The sequence below is a fragment of the Botryllus schlosseri genome, chromosome 5 (genome assembly GCF_051294905.1).
Source record: "Botryllus schlosseri isolate E-star chromosome 5, Bs_hap1, whole genome shotgun sequence".
Taxonomy (NCBI): Eukaryota; Metazoa; Chordata; class Ascidiacea; order Stolidobranchia; family Styelidae; genus Botryllus; species Botryllus schlosseri.
This window is the reverse complement of record NC_137240.1, coordinates 27,253,005-27,269,605: the sequence shown is the minus strand read 5'-3', so window position 1 is coordinate 27,269,605 and position 16,601 is coordinate 27,253,005. Positions and strand designations below refer to the sequence as shown.

The following is a 16,601-nucleotide window of genomic DNA, read 5'->3' as shown; positions in this document are numbered from 1 at the left end:
CGTTTGGATGCTTTATTCAATGATAGTGGTTCTAAACCTGGCGGTAGTTTGCCTTTATTCTGGGATTCGCGAATATGTTGAACGTAGTCAGCTTCCAAAATAGGCTGTGACTAAGTCTGGGCAAATTTGCCGACCTTAATATAGTAATCAGCTCGTCAAATTTGGAGCTGGGCCACGGCAAATTGGAAATGGAGTCGCGACCATAAAAGGTGGGAAACCACTGGATGTGCGGTGTTTATATATCTCAGTGATTCAGTGCGCACCGGCATTAGGCTGATAAATAATTTTATCGATGTGATATGAACATGACTTAACGATGAACGATTAACCTCCTTGCATTTTCAAAGTCATCATCGTTCACCAGCTCTACCGCTAACTCTGGTCATGTGGGCGGAGAGAGGATCAAAATTATACAGTAATTTATGGAAGAACCAATATTATTGACATAATTCACTCATATCATTTAACGACCAGACACCTATAGTAAGCCCCAAGAAGTGGCATCGATTACCTATTACCCTATGGTGGACCCAAAATCCATAGCCTACTCCTGAACCGGGTCGTGACCCCCTCTAGTGGATACACAAGGTGTTGCTGGTGTGACATCATATTGATCGACAATGGGCTCATACCTCATTTTAAAATCCACTAGTGGGCGCTAAAGAGCGTCCGGAATTGGTGTCCCATAAATATGGTAACCCTAGTATAGTGCCCACTGCCGTGATCTTTTTTTATATTTTGTTATCTTCTGTTTTTATCATCATCATTATTCTTTTTCGTAGAATTTCCTGTGTACCAGATCTTATTTTACTATGGCCCTACTTGAAGCAGGTACCAATCGTTTTTGCGCAATTCTTTACTTAAACTTGAATCTGCCGTTTGCCAGCGTTGTTGGTGGAATGAAAATAATCGGATACGAGAAAACATCAGCGATAAAGTTCGGCAATGGATATGTTGTCACGTAAATAGTGAATGACGGCACATTTTTCAAAGAAGTGTTCGGTACTATAGTGCAGTCAGGGTGAACGGTAGCAAAATTAAAGTAATCGTGAATACTCGTGATTACTTTACTGTAATCGTAACCGACTACTGCGAAAACTTAATTGTTGTAATCATAATCGATTGCAGAAATTTAATAGAGTCACGCGTAACGATTGTAATAATCAAATAGTCAGCGGGAAATTTCACATTAAATGAATGGTATAAAATTCTTCGCTTTGAGTTGTCTGTTTTTCTCATAATTATATTTTTGGTATAGGTTTTGCTCTTCGAAAGTTCACTGGTCCGTTATTCATTTGTTTTGCAATTATTGACGGTTCGCAGGTGAAAAGGTAGGTAGAAAAATCATAGTTTTTCACTTTTAACTTATGGCACACTGCATACGAAGACTTGCCGACTCCTGCTGCCACGAGGTATGTTATCCATCACAAAAAGAAAATATGAAGGATATGTGAGATGTAACTGGTCTACACGCACTAGAATTGCAATATCGCGTTACTACATCATGAAATCAACTAAAACAATGTCAAATACTTACCTGGCGAAATCCGCACTTTTCTTCGGAAATCTGAATATAAAATAATCGGCATAATTAATGTACTAATATGTGTCGGGAGCTGCTGGATTCGTAGGTGGAGCGAATTCCTCGCAGAACTCTAGGGATTTGCTATACATTTGGTTTGACTTCTCCAATTGTTGTCATTAAGATCATAAACTACATATAATAAATTCACGTCGTAAGACCGGTGAACACCTATTTAACTGGCCTCTTCAGCTATACAGTCAAATATACGAGTAATGCTTTTTCATTAATTTGTTATTCGTGATCAGAGGCTGAATAATGTAATATGTTCCAGCTAATCTCTAGTGTTAAGCAGGCGTTATGAGATTCGGGTCACATCTCTATCGTTGCTCTATAGCAGTGGTTCTCAACCTTTTTGTGTTCGCGGGCCCCGTTTAAACCGTCACGGACATATAACGTCCAGCCTTATAGTCATTTTTATCAAGCAGCTCATCTATAAGTCATTCCGGAATACTGATAATGTATATCACAAGAGAAAATGGGTTTTTGCAAACATTTTGATGTCATCCTGATTCGCCTGCACTACTCAGACTTTTTCATTCTTCGAGAAACCCCAACAAAACTTCCATTCTGTTGATGTGAGTCCTGAAGTTTTTGCAGCGATGAATCAAAACTGCCTCGTGACTTCCCTAATTTAAAGAAATACAATTTAGCAACCATTCAGCTAATTTAGAGGTTTCGCGGACCCCCTGGTAATACTTCGCGGACCCCCGATTGAGAACCATTGCTCTATAGTCTGATATAGTCTGATAGTCTGAGATATAGTCTGATGGTCTGATACAGTCTGATATAGTCTTTATCAGGGATCACCAACACGCGGCCCGCGAGGTCACATTTCGCGGCCCGCGACCTGATTTGAAATTTCGGAAGAACGCTTATTAAAGCATTTCAAAATGCTGAAATTGATTTCAGTTAAAACATATTGTTGTTACAGTTCAAAGTAAGCTATTCTCCTGAGCCCAATATCACTATTCCTCACTAGCTAATACGGCTTCGGCGCTGGTAACATCATTCCATGGATGAAGGATTTGCTGATATGAATGGGCATATGCCTTGACGTGCAATGGCCCACCACTGCAAAGTTCGAAACATTTAGGGCTCCCAAAAAGACCAAGCTTTACGAGGAAATAGTTTTCCAGCAAGCACCGTGTCTAGCTAACCCCAATATCGATTCTTTAGTCCAGGGGTGACCAATCTGCGGCAGTAGAAGGAATATTATGTGGCCGTCGACACTTAATTTGCATAGGATGTGTTGGCGGCCATCAATGTGCAAATTGAGAGAGCTCAAGAAATAACAGCATGCAAAAAAGGGGACTTATACCAATTGGCCCACCCAACGATGCAGAACAGCATTAATACCTTCCCTAAATTTTCGAAGACACCCCCTGCATCAACTCTACCGGTGAATCTGATCACATATGCTGAGAAAAGATAAATATCTGAAAATAATATTTGAAACTATACTAAAATTAAGGACAAAATTCACTCATGAATAGGAAAAAATTTCGTGCTTTGCGCGACTAGAAAGCGAACCTCTGTGGCTATTCATAACATTACTATTAAGCACGATTTCGCTGCGCATGGTAAGCCGATATGAGTAAATAGATTAGTCAGGAGTTTACCGGAAATGGACATCGGCGGTTTAACGTGGTTATTTGGCCTCCAGTCAGTTCATCACGACTATGCAACGGAATGCGGTCGTAGGCTACATAAGTAATTGAAATGCGGCCGTGAATAGCAAAATGGTTGGCCACCCCTGCTTTAGTTTCTGAATAGTGTTGTCAGGTATCGTGCGCAGCTCATAGTTCAAAATATAATTAAAGTGATGATCATGATATCTTTTGTAGGATTTTTATTCCTTCAATAACATATCACTGCTCAAAGAATTCGGTGTCCTAAACATAAACGATATGCGGAAACTAGAAATTGCAAAGTTTATGTATCAGTTCCACTGCGACCACTGCCCCGAAAACCTCAATGACTTCTTTACCTCGGTATCAAAAGTGCATAAGTACGACACACGCGCGTCCATGTCGTCCAACTATCATATGGTTGACAAAAAAGATCATCGCTCTATATAATATGTCGGACCTGAAGTGTGGAACAGTATCTCGCCGGCTATCCGACAGTCGTCGAGCATGTCCAGTGGAGCGGAGTTATGTGAGTTTTTCTATTATAATCCTCGGATTATCCTTTATCGGTGGATAATCCGAGAATTATCACCGAAAAACTCACATAACTCCGCTTCTACTGGTCGGAATCGAGTCAAATTTATTTTGCATCGTCTTTGAAGACAGCTCAACAATTTCATGGGGTTGGCAGAAAAATTTGAAAATTTTTATTTTTTAATTTTACCAAATAAATTCAAATTTTATTGGATCTGCGGAGCCCTAAACTTGTTAGAATTGAACCAAATTTGGTGTGCAGCGTTTTTTAGGGTGACCTGACAATTTATTAAGTGAATGGCTGGAATCCGAAAAAAAAAGTTATTTTTGAACAGCCCTAATGTCCACATTCAAGTCGGAATACAAGCAATTTCTGCCGAGTGAATACTAGTCAGCCCTCACCATTTACCGGACCGCGACCTGACATATCGATCTCGCCTTCCGTCACTTGCCACTTTATATTATTTTCTTTTACTGTCATTCAGTGTACACTGTACATGCCTCCTCTTTACATCGCCTAGGCCCAGGTGGGTGTCTAATCTTAAGAATACTCCTAGTCGTTTCGGCATCTTCCTATCATTGATTGTATTGCAGTCTTGTGATGTTTTGAAGTGATGAAACTTTATGAATAAACTTGAACTTGCGTTGCATTGGCTAATTTTATCTCGATATTGAAGTCATGAGGACCGTGGCCTCTACAAATTTTGAAAAGTGACCCGCGACCCGTTTTGAGTTAGCGACCCCTGGTCTATATGTATGTGACCAAGCTTGTACAAACTATTGGATTTTCAAAATGCACAGCTAGAACTAGATACTCACTTTTCAAAACTAGCAACCAGCGACCAACGACCGTTATAAATATCCGCGAGTATAACTAACTATAACACAATTGACTAAATTCCATTTCGAAGCAACTCATTAAGTCAACGAACTAGATTGGTAGTTTGTACAATGTACTAACAAGTCTGCTATAGTAGCCCGTGTCGAGATAGGAAGATGCGTGATTTTACCTTGCAACTGATCCAATTGTGCGTATATATCGCGGTCGTCACACCCGCAGGTAGCTCTAGTCTCTTGCTCAGGTTGATCCAATTCGTAGAGATCTGCCTCATCTGCATTTTCTCGCCAATATGGAAAAGATTCGGGCAGTTCCGGAATTCGGATGCGCTCGGTATCAACATCGGCACTGCTCTCTATTTCAAACGGTATCTTTTCTCTCATCGATTGTTTTGATAAACATTGTGTGGCTAAACACAGCACCACGATCAGATGGCTATAAACAGCCCTTGGAGTAACCATATTGCGAAGAACCCAATATCCGATATATTGAAAATCAGTTATCGGGTCTGGACGATACCAAGCTGTTCGGAATAATCTATTTCAAGAAATGGTTTGGTTGATTTACGAATGCCTTTATATACTACCGATTGGTTCTTCCACTAATACGTGCAAAGTCAGCATAACTTGTGAAAGGGGTAAATTAATTTGGCATCATATTGGTCCTGGATTTGAGCAAATAATCCCCACTCATCGTTTCTACGTGGGAGGAAGTTCGTGATTGCTGAAGCAAATAGTTTGTTGGCTTCTCTGTATTACAAGTTGGGACGTGTTGAGACGAGATAGCATGGTAGTTAGGGTTGCATTTAAAACAAAAATCAATTTAAAACAAACACGTTTAAAACAAGGCCTTTGTTTGAAACATGTTTTTTATTTTTTGTTTTTAAGCCGTGACGTCACGAATATTTAATTGTGACGTCATAGTGGATTGCCGTTGACCATTGAAAATATAGGGTAACTATAGCTCCTTTGACGAAATATCTGTATTATTGCTGTTGAACCGACTATTTTGAGGGCTCCAATCATCCCATATCGATATACGTAGGTTAGATCGAGTGGTAATTGTCCGTATGCTCATACAACATGTTTTTTGCAAAGTATATACACAATTATTGCATAATTTTACAACTTGAAAACATGTTTTAAACCAGTGGTTCTTAACCTTTTCTCCAGCGCCCCCCAAGGGGCGATTTTGATTTTGAAGGTGGCGAAGACGCTCTGGGGGTGCTGGGGTCAAGGGGGCGGTATGGCGGCGCTGAAGAAAAATGGTGAAGATGTTGTACCAAGAAGACATGATTATATAGTAGAACAATAGTTCTATATATCCACGAGTTCTAGTTACCAACTAACATTCGACAAAATCTGTCAAATCACGTTTTCCGTTGTGCTCATCGCAAAATATCCACCGACCCCGTTTCCATGAATGCAGTGGCTCATTTTAATTCCTGTAAAATTAATTTGGCGTACTTTTGGATTACCCATTCCCCGTTATAACACTCCCGTTGCGTTAGCTACTCGACACCTTCCTATCGAAAAGACACTGTAGTGTACGGTACAACTTTTGAGAGTGATGCCCTTTGTACATTAAAAATGTTCTGAAGCTTCTTGGCAAAATTAATTAACTAAATATACTTGTATTTGAGAGCTAGAAAATTAAATCCTCAGAATATTTCTTCATCGCATCACAAAGGATGATACTACTTGGTGTTGTTACCCCCATTGATTTTAGAGTCAAGAGCTTGGTGCAAGACTAAATTTATTGTGAGAAAATCTCTATCACATTCTCAGTTGATTCAGTAGTCACACAAAGCAATAAAATAAAACAAAACGTATTACAATTAACTCCCCCGTATTGCCAATCGCAGAGGAGAATTCGGGATGTCTACATCGATCTCGAAGCAAATACTGTGAGCCCGTAGGCCTTACCCGATGGTTGTTATAACAACCTGAATTTGATCCAGAAATAGCACATACAATCATACCGTTAATTAGTCGAGTGGTCTAATTGTGGCGTCTCATCCCGAAAACAGACTTCCACCAATTACCTATTGTTTTTACTGCAGTCCTTGATTTAGGGGGGCGCCAGACTCAGGCAATTTCTAAATGGGGGCGCTGGAGAAAAAAAGGTTAGGAACCACTGTTTTAAACAAAGTGCTTTAAAATAGCGTTTGTTTTAAATGCATCCCTAGTGGTGGTAGACCTACCTGAATGTTATTGTTCTTGTCGTCGTCGTCGTTGTTGTTGTTGTTGTTGTTGTTGTTGTTGAGATTCCAGGAAATAAGATTTTGTCATGATCAGAAAATATCATCAAGGCTCAAAAAATCATCAATGGAAATTACATGATAACACGAATACATAGCCGTAATCCGGCAAAGACTTGATTCTACTTTTCCGATTCCAAACAAATGATCATACAGCGCCAGTGACCGGACTGCAAACGAAAAACAATACGTTTTTTCATACGTCTTCTGCTACGTGCAGGAGATATAATCATGATGGAAGGATTGAAAATTTTATATCACTCTTCAAAACTTGGATTATAAACCAAAACGCAATATTGCTATTCGGTTATATGGTGAGGATATGGATATAATATATATGTTTATTTGTTACATACATGTCGAGAAATCTGCGAGATTTCATAAGCTAACCAACCTCAATAACCACTTTTCTAACCTAGGGATGAAAGTCGGTTGTCTTGATTCTCAGAACAGGATGGAGATTTGAATCTGTGAGCACGAGCATTGAGCAGTGATCTATTCATATTTGCTGATTCTACTTTTGGTTCACGTCCAGGACACACAATACCGACAGCTTCTTACCCAATTACCCATGTTAGCTTCAAATACGCCCCTGTTATGTTCGTGCTGAAACAGATGGCTCGACGTTACATCGCATGGTCTTCCATTAATCGCGACATTGTAGATCTCATGAAGAGTTGCGACGCTTGCCTTAACCAGGCCATGGGTCAAAAATCTTCTATAGGCAAACATTTACTAGAAAATCATTGGTGTGCTGCTAACTATCACGAGGACATGTTCTCTATATTGGCTAAGGGTCGCAATTTATTTCATTTGTCTGTTCTTGAGTCCACCATCATCACTATGAGTAAATCTAGTCTATGCCAACAGAAAGAATTTGTGTATCATTTGAAAATCGCGCATTAACTTGTTTTGCTTCGCTATCTCCATGCCAACGCTTCAGCTCTCTCGTTTTCTAACTTTGTTTATTTTTTGTGTGACGTCATAATTAGCGATATATAATATTGTTGAACATAGTTATTCGAATTCTCGCCATATTGCTGACGATATCCCCCTGACGAGGGTCAGCCGAAAAGCTTCGGGAATAAAATGAATATTTTATTCAAATGTGGCTTGCCTTAAAACAGTGGTTCTCAACCGGGGAGGAATTACCCCCTAGGGGGAATTTTGCAATTTTCAGGGAGGAATTCCACTTTAGAATTGTAACGGATTTCCCAACTTGTTCATATCCGAACTGTCATGTAGGCTAGTCAACCAGTTATATCCGAACGTATGCTCCTTATGGCTTTTTTTTTGCTGGAAGTATGTTCAAATGCTACTCGAAATCTCTTTTTCACATATTAATCCCCCCTTGTTTTTTTGAAACTAGTTCAGATGTGCTGCAGTTCGCAAGACAATTTTGCAGGCCAGCGACGGCCTCTCAATCAAATATATTCTAAGCGAGCAAATGTCGAGCCGAATCTATCACAAAAAGGTTTCTAGTGAAAGTATTTATCTTATATTTTTAAGTCAGCATTTAGAGACAGTTACAAAATATTCCAACGTCATCGATTCAAGTCAAAGAGATCACTAGCCTTGCTTCATTTTTAGTGAACAGCTACCCGATCGAAAAAAGACATGTTAAACTTGGTGCAATGTTGCCGAAACGGAATGGGTGTCCTAAATGTCAATGAGCTCCTGCAGGAAATCTGATCAAGTGTATGTTATATATCAGGGCTGTAACCAAGTCACGAGGCTCCGAGTCACAAGTCAATGGCACTTTCATACTTTTACCTCGAGTCAAGTCGAGTCATTTTCAATTCACCATTGCGTCAAGTCCGAGTCCAAGTCATCGAGCAGAGGGTCGAGTCCGAGTCATGGTATTATGACTCGAGTCCGAGTCCAAGTCATTGTGTTGACTGCTCAGTTTCCAGTTGAAGTCTTGTTAAACCCACCTTTTACAACTCTGTTTGGGGATATTGAATGATTTGGATTCATAATATACTAATTTTCCTCACTTTGATCAGTTTCTTGTCCCATTTTCAAGTACCAGCACCAATACACGAAATTCCGATTGGGTGGTCACTTTCCTGTTCCTTGAAATTACAACGAAATGTCGGTTTTGGCCGTCTCATAGTCTTGAGTCATATGGCTTGGTTCGAGTCATGCACAATGACTCGAGTCCAAGTCGAGTCAATACACAGATTGTCTCGAGTCGGGTCGAGTCGAGTAGTTTCCCTATTTTGAGAAAATGACTCGAGTCAAGTAGAGTCATCAGAAAATGGTGACTCGAGTCGGACTCGAGTCTGGTCCACCCTGCTATATATGAAAGAACCAATATTATTGGCAAAATGAATACGCAAACTTGAGAAAAAATCGCGAGACCAGTAAATTTATGGATACTGATTTTTCGCAGCAGTTATATTAGCGATTGGTGCATGGTAAGCCGAAAACACAAAGGGAAGTGTGGGGGTCTGTTGAGTCAAGCCATCCCGAATTTGTTTGATTGGGACCAAGACCATTGTTTTTGGGGGTCTACAAAGTGTTGTTACAGCCCTGCTAGAAACAAACACTCGGTACCGCCCGTCTTTTCTTTAGTCAACAGGTGTTTGCGCGGTAAAAATGACCTTTTTTAATCATCGGGCAGATTTCTCCAAAGGGGAGAATTTTGGCTCAAATTTCGGCAAAGAGGGACACGAGATGGAAAAGGTTGGGAACCACCGCCTTAAAGTAATGAAAACGTCTGATCGTCAGTATCGCGAATGGCCCAAAACTTCTGAAAGCTTTAAACGGATTCACTTAGACTTTGCAGGTCCAATAAAAAATAAAATGTTTCTTGTCGTCGTCGATGCGCATTCGAAATATCCTTTCGTTAAAGTAATGAATGACGGATCTACCACAACCGTGTGTGTAGTCAACGCTTTTGGGGAATTCTTTTCTTTCGGAGGCTTGCCCGTAACAATCGTCACGGATGGCGGACCGCAATTGACATAGGATGAATTTGATACGTTTTGTTCGAATTCAGCAATCAGCCATATCGTATCGTCTTTTCACCCTGCCTCGAACGTTTCGTCCAGACTTTAAAAGCTGGATTGATAAAAAATTGTGACGGAGAAAAAGATTTCAACTTCGCGCTCCAAACACTTCTCGCTACTTACCGATGTGTACCGCACTCGGGCATAGACTGGAAAGCGCCTGCTGCGATTTTACACGGTCGGCAGCCTAAGTTTGTGCTCGCCTTTCGATAATTCGAAACCCGTTACGCCTATACAATCAGTCACTCATTTCGAGATTGGTTCCTCGGTTTACGCTCGCAGTTACCGACGCGGACCAAAGTGGGTTGCTGGCGTCGTGACAGAAATAATGGAGCGTGTTGTGTGTATTGGGAAAACATATCATGGGTATTGGAGAAGGCATAAAAACCTACTCCAACCACGCTTGATTTCCACTGGTAATGATACAGCCACACAGGCAGTTTCTCAGCCTCAACAGTCACAAGTTGAGCAAACATTGGTTAGGAATAGGGCACAACGCCCTGCAGCTAGTCCTGCTCATACGTCGGGTAGACGTTATCCCCCTAGAAATAGAACACCAACCGATTTTTACAGACTTACGTAAATGTGGGCAACCCTGTAACTTACAGAGGAGGTCTGTTATGTTCGGGCATTTACATTTTTTGTCGTTCAACTCTTGATTTCTATTGGACTAGTAATTACCGTCAATCATTATCTCCTCGCGTGTCGTGCTTGTATTTATACCCTTGCGTTCTGTTGTCTACAATCTTTAGTTTACCTGCACTCTGGATCATGTCGTCTGTCTGTTGTTGTTCTACTGATAATATGCGGATTTCATATTGCAATCTCGTCGTATGAGCTATTGTTCAAGCAAGATCACGAACATAACAGCCCCTCACTAAAATAATTTCGATTTTATAAATATAAATACTTCTGCACATACAGAGAACGATTCAAGTACAGCACGAAAAGTAATGAACTTGCTGGAGGGGCCAATGTAAAATTTGACTCGTGATCCGAAAGACATTCCCGTTTTGTCTTTCTGTGATGTGTAGCAGGTGAAACCTTTCAAAAGCGTGGGCCTTGAGGTTGGGCTATCGCGCCGAGCCTTTCGCGGGACGCACAAAACGGTGTTGCGGTGCGTACTTTATCCATCCATGCAATAACGCGTTCCTAGCCTCGCATTTCTGAGCCGGTATCTGAGAAAGAACAGCAGAACTCACACAGATTTGCGCTTTAATATTTCTAATACTGTTTTCTTATTGTGTGAAAGTCATCTTTTAGTGGTTCATTCTTTTAACGCTATGTTACTGCGCAGTTCATTTTTGCACCAGTAATGTATAGTAATGTATTAGATTTGCAGTTTGGTGTGTATTGTGGTAGATTTTTGTTTTTATGACTCGGCGAAAATTTGGGGTTCCGCGAAGGCTTGCAGATTTGTGTTCCCCGGGTTAGCAAGGATTAACAACTAAAACAAAAACAAGGTAATATTTTTTGAAAGTAACAAGATAACTTAGCAACTCCTATTTATAGATGCAATAACTCTACGCCATCTGAACGTGAAGTCTGTGCGGCATAATGCCGTGCAGAGCTTTAATTGTCCGAAGTAATGTTGTTGCTTGTGGTTCATGGCGTTTGTCCACTACTAAGCTGGTAATTTACACCAGGTCAATTTTTGTTCTTTTTTATTTCGTAGCTGCCGACTTGTAGCACGGCCCACTTCTAGGCTTTTATAAGACACCACTTACACGGGTGAGATGGCGATTAGGAGCCTAGATAAACCTCCGACACTTAGGTAGGAATTCTGGAGTAAACCTCGGTCGGAATCGAACCCGCAACCCATTAATGTTGCAACTGTGGATTATACAATCCGCTCGCTATCTCGCCACTATCTGGAGCAATGTAAATTTTTATATAGTCTATACCAGGTCCGGGAGTCCTTCCTCAGACGCTTATCAACGCGACTCAAAATAAATTGATCTGAAGTCTCGCGATCCATCTCGTGAAAATAGCCATGTAATTAAATTTGAATACGGCCTACTTGTAAGTCGTGATAAATGAATTCCCCACTACATATTCCAAGTATAAGTATGATAATGTGTGCGAATTGGTTAAGGTTAGATTAGAGTACTAACATGGCTAAAGTGTACTAAAATAGATATCTACTTATCCTACTTCATGGAACACCGCGTGGGTCTTAGTCGTCGCATAAAAGGTACATATTGTTGTCCCTGTTAATCATTCATCATACAGGATTCGATATCGACGTTAAACTATCAACACCGTTCTAAAAATATAATTTATATCATTTTAATCATTATGGTCAATAAGCAGTCGCCATGATGAAGTAATCCTTCTCAAGTTTCAATATATTCATGTGTGCGAATTTATTAACGCCAAAGTAGAGGACTATCATGGCCATAGTACACTCAAATAGATCTGTTGACTTATCCTACTTCATGTTACACCGCACTGATGTCAGCGCTGGATAGACGCACCGGGAAACAATTCCACCTGGGCGATCCCGCCATCATCGTCATACTCATATAGCCTTGGGCTGGACACATTCTGATGAATCTAGTCGAGTAATGAGACTTGATTTTTTCCAGTACTGAAATTATACTCTCCTTGTCAGAAAGTGCAACGAAATACCTAATAAACTTTAATACAGTGGCGGCTCGTGACAATATCGGGTGGTGGGGCAAGGGCCGCAAGCGACTTGTTATCAATATGACGTCACAGTAGCGTTTTTCAACGTTCATGATGGCCACATGAATTTCCCGTAAACAATGATTTTTAACGTAGGTGCCGCGAGAGGTTTGCCGGTGGCGTGACTTGAAGTGCGGTAACAAATGTTTTATTCATTGTTTTTTATTCAAATGATTATTTTACAAAATGTACGCGAACTAAGAATCGTTCCCATGCCACGAATCAATCATCAGGTTATCCTTAGTAGCATGCGTTATGATTTCGTGGTAGAGATTACGCAAGCGCCGAGTAAGACTATACCAAAAATACACAGACCAACTACCTACAAAGAGCATTCGCATGACACCTTGTGGTGTTTTAATCGTTCCATGCTCAGCAATTCTGTAAAGTGCTGCAGCGCCTCCGACCCGATTTGTATATGGATTCTCGTCCCGAAAGCGAGTCAAATCGATTTGCCCTCGTCCGAAAGTGTTTGGTACACGATCCTGATGCGTTACGACCAGGGGATAGGCAATCAAAGCGGTGGCACCCATAAACGTAAAACATTATAAAAAGCCAGCTGTTATCCATGGAAGATTGAGCTGATGCGCGTAGCAATGCAAAAAATGCGCATGCGGGTAAACTTCTTTCATTAAAACTTGTACGCTATGTCGCGATCCGCTCATGACTGCTGCGCCGTCGTAGGTTTGCGCAATAAGTTTCGACTCAACTGAATAGGGCTGTAATGTTTTTTTTAATACGTAAGAAATTCCGACAGCAGTGCGATCGTCAACAGCCACAAAGCTGTGGAATCGTTCGACTGGCATACCAAATTTCGTGAACCGAAAAACCACGACTAGTTGTGACAAACACGTAATGTCAGTTGTTTCGTCAGACTGAATAGATAGAAATTCAGCGTCAACAATCTCGGTAAACAAATGCTGTAGATAGATGTGATATATCGAATCAAGCACATCATTTTGAATAGTCTTTGAGGTACCCTTAGCTACTGTCGCGGTGTCGAGATGTTCGCGCAAAATGCTATCAATGGAAGCCGTGTATTTAATTAGATCCAAAAATACCCCCCTATTGAGAGAGCATTCCTTCTCATCGTGGCCTCGAAGGGGCAATTCATGAACTCCAATAAATTTAATGGCATCAATCACCCGAGAGAGAACATGCCTATTCTTATCTACAAGCTCATTGTGCTTGCAGACTGATACGCGATAACTTTCATTGAGCTGCGACATTACATTTACTCTGCCAAACAATTTATATTTAACTGCACTAGCCATGTGCACTTGGGATTTTTGGTGCGTTCTCAGACGCTCTGACAAATGCTTCAGATCGCGATAACCAATTTTGTTCCAACAAGAGCCACTGCTTCCGGTACCGGCACTGTCGAATAAAAGACAGTAAAAGCAAAACAAGGCGTTTTTATCCTCGCCATAAGTAAGCCATTCATTTTTATCGAAATGCGCTGAAGAAAAGGCACGAGTGCGCTTTCCTCCGGCGTACGATTGGATCAATGGGCAATTTCTAGGCTGATACGGACCTAGTCGCTTTACCTCTAATTTTTGCTCTAAAGGCAGCTGGCTAAACGGCGTACGGAGCAAAGATTCAACACGATTCATGTTCGCACTTGACCTGACTACTTATCTGCAGAAATGGAAATGACTATAAATCGAGAGATTGCGTATGCCTAACTGGAAAGGTCAACGAGTTCGGACACATACGCAATTGTCATCTCATAGATTGGACAAGGAAATGTCATATTGAATCCAAAACATCATTCTGAAGAACTACGGATAGCAGCCTCGGAAATTCGGTCCCGGTACAGCTTGGGAGATTCTGGCCTTGAGGCTGGAGACTGTCACACGACACATACGGCTTACGGTCTATAGTGTCTATATGTCTGCTGCAAAATCGCCTTCGGAAAATATATTACCGAATAAATACGTGGATGAAAGCCGAAAACTTGGTACACTGTTACATGAAATCATCGAGAAGTATAGCCTCATGACCGTTTTCGGTATGGTACACTGTCAAAATTAATACGAACAGATCAACGCCGAATTTTGCGTAATATTTACTGAGGAATCGGCTGATCAAGCGATCAGCTGTTAGCCGCCATCGAAAACGAAACAGCTATCGCGCTTGACAGGGGTTGTAATTGTGAGCAAATGGCCCGAAGGCCACCATTCCACGGTGAAATTGACATTGGAGAATATAAAATAAAACTAAATATTTGAATGCAAACCGAGGATGTTAGTAAACTGTTTCATGATATCATCATCTCATCACCTATCTCAGTATAGAACACAGATACACCGGCTTTTGCGTGAAATCCGCAATGCGTTAGGTAGGCTAAGTGTCAGATCAGCGCACATCTCTACCATACTCGAACTTAATAACGAAATTGCTGCCCTAATCATTGAGTGTCAACCTTGAGACTTGGCACAGCGTTCGATACTAAAATCAAGACATACCATGTAAAAGTTCATGACGGATCTAGCTAAGGAGCATCGTTAAAATCAATGGAGACCAATACCGGCTTTGCGTGAAATATGTTTGCGATACATGACCGATCAGCACACACTCGACTTTGGAAACGGAATTACTACCCTAAACTTTGAGTAGAAACCCTGAAACTTAGGACAGTGTTAAATACCACCATCACGACATGACATACCAAGTTTCAAGAATTATCATGGTGTGAAACACCATCAAAATCGACCTGTACCAGCAACGGTCGACTCAACGCATATCACGGTATCCGAGTTCAGATATAGATACGATTGTTACATCACACCTTAGGGGCGAGCAAGCATATTTGCCCCGGTTGCTCGGCCATTTTACGAATAGGAGAGAGTAAAGCAACGTTTCTTAATTGTGCGCAGCTTTGAGAGAATAGATAGTGAAAGCTTGTTATGAGCGCTACCGGGGCAAGCCCCGGCTAGGCATTCACAAAGCGAAAACACAGAAGAGAATTCGATTTTCGCGGAGACTTCGCTATGTATGGGCATTTGCAAGCGAAAGCACAAGAAGAACGCGGGTTTCGCTGTGATCTCGATATATATGGAGCGCTGTGCGTCTATAAATGGTTAAATTGTTATTGAACAGAATTTTAGGTGGGGCAATGCCCCAGTTGCCCTATAGGACGAGCCGCCACTGCTTTAATGTGATGTAGAACAGGCACTATATTATTTTCTTAGTGGTCGCATAAAAGGTACACATTTGAACTTTCTACATCAGTGGTTCCCAAACGGTGGGGAATTCCCCACTGGTGGGGAATTTCGGGATTTCTGGTGGGGAATAGACTCACTTTTGAAAAAATCTTTCAAGTAATATTCTCCTTTATTAAATGTCGCTTTGAAATGCCGACGGAATATTTCATAGCTGATTTGCAATTCAGCGATTCATATTTATCAGTGCCTCCAATTAGCGAGAATCGCCTGGATAGCAACACGCTATCTCCAGAAATGTTTTATTCATTTGTACACCATCATCGGTCACGAAACGTAGTGATAGAAAAATTCTGATTCGTTGTAATAAGAGCTCATATTGCTGAACAGTGAACATGTATTCAAGGGAGATCGTGGACTCGCTAATTGATAGCACATCCGGACTCGTTACAAATGAAATTACATATTTATGTTATTTCAAGTTCTTTTAGCATTGTGCGAAAGTGTAGTTTACGGCGGCCTATATATATCGCACGCATGAGTTCGTCAACATCAGGAGGTTTATCTAATTTACGTATGTAAATTGATGCTACCCCGAAATATTTGAAATATTTTCAAACCCCTTCTATTTTTCTGTTGCATGCGCGCCGGGGTAGATACATATATTTACGGAGGTGCGTTTACGTTCACCAGTTCACTGCTGCGTTAATTTTATTGTGTGCTGATCAATTCCGGTGAACTTAACAATCACCAATAGAACGTACTATTTACTAAGCAAAGTCTTGCAAAATTTTATTGGAGGTAGCACTTTAAAGGGTAGCTATGGATATAAGGATTTTAGGTGGGGAATGAAGGCTCGGAATAAATCGGATGTGGGGAATTAGGATAAA

At 41.0% G+C, this 16,601-nt stretch overlaps 1 protein-coding gene across 3 annotated transcripts in view; it reads right to left on the bottom strand.

Moving 5' to 3' along the window:
* The window catches only part of LOC145439564 (lactadherin-like), a 79,322-nt gene extending 74,210 nt beyond the window's left edge, over positions 1–5,112 (bottom strand). For 2 of the 3 annotated variants that reach the window (XM_080317056.1, XM_080317058.1), the window contains exons 1-2: positions 4,758–5,112; positions 1,538–1,567 (exon numbers count right to left, since the gene is read on the bottom strand). In XM_080317056.1, the coding sequence (XP_080173182.1) occupies positions 1,538–1,567; positions 4,758–5,046 (319 nt within the window). In that variant the 5' untranslated portion in view covers positions 5,047–5,112. The remainder of the gene's footprint in view (positions 1–1,537; positions 1,568–4,757) is intronic. The other variant, XM_080317057.1, reaches the window with a different exon arrangement.
* Between the last annotated feature and the right edge of the window lie 11,489 nt (positions 5,113–16,601).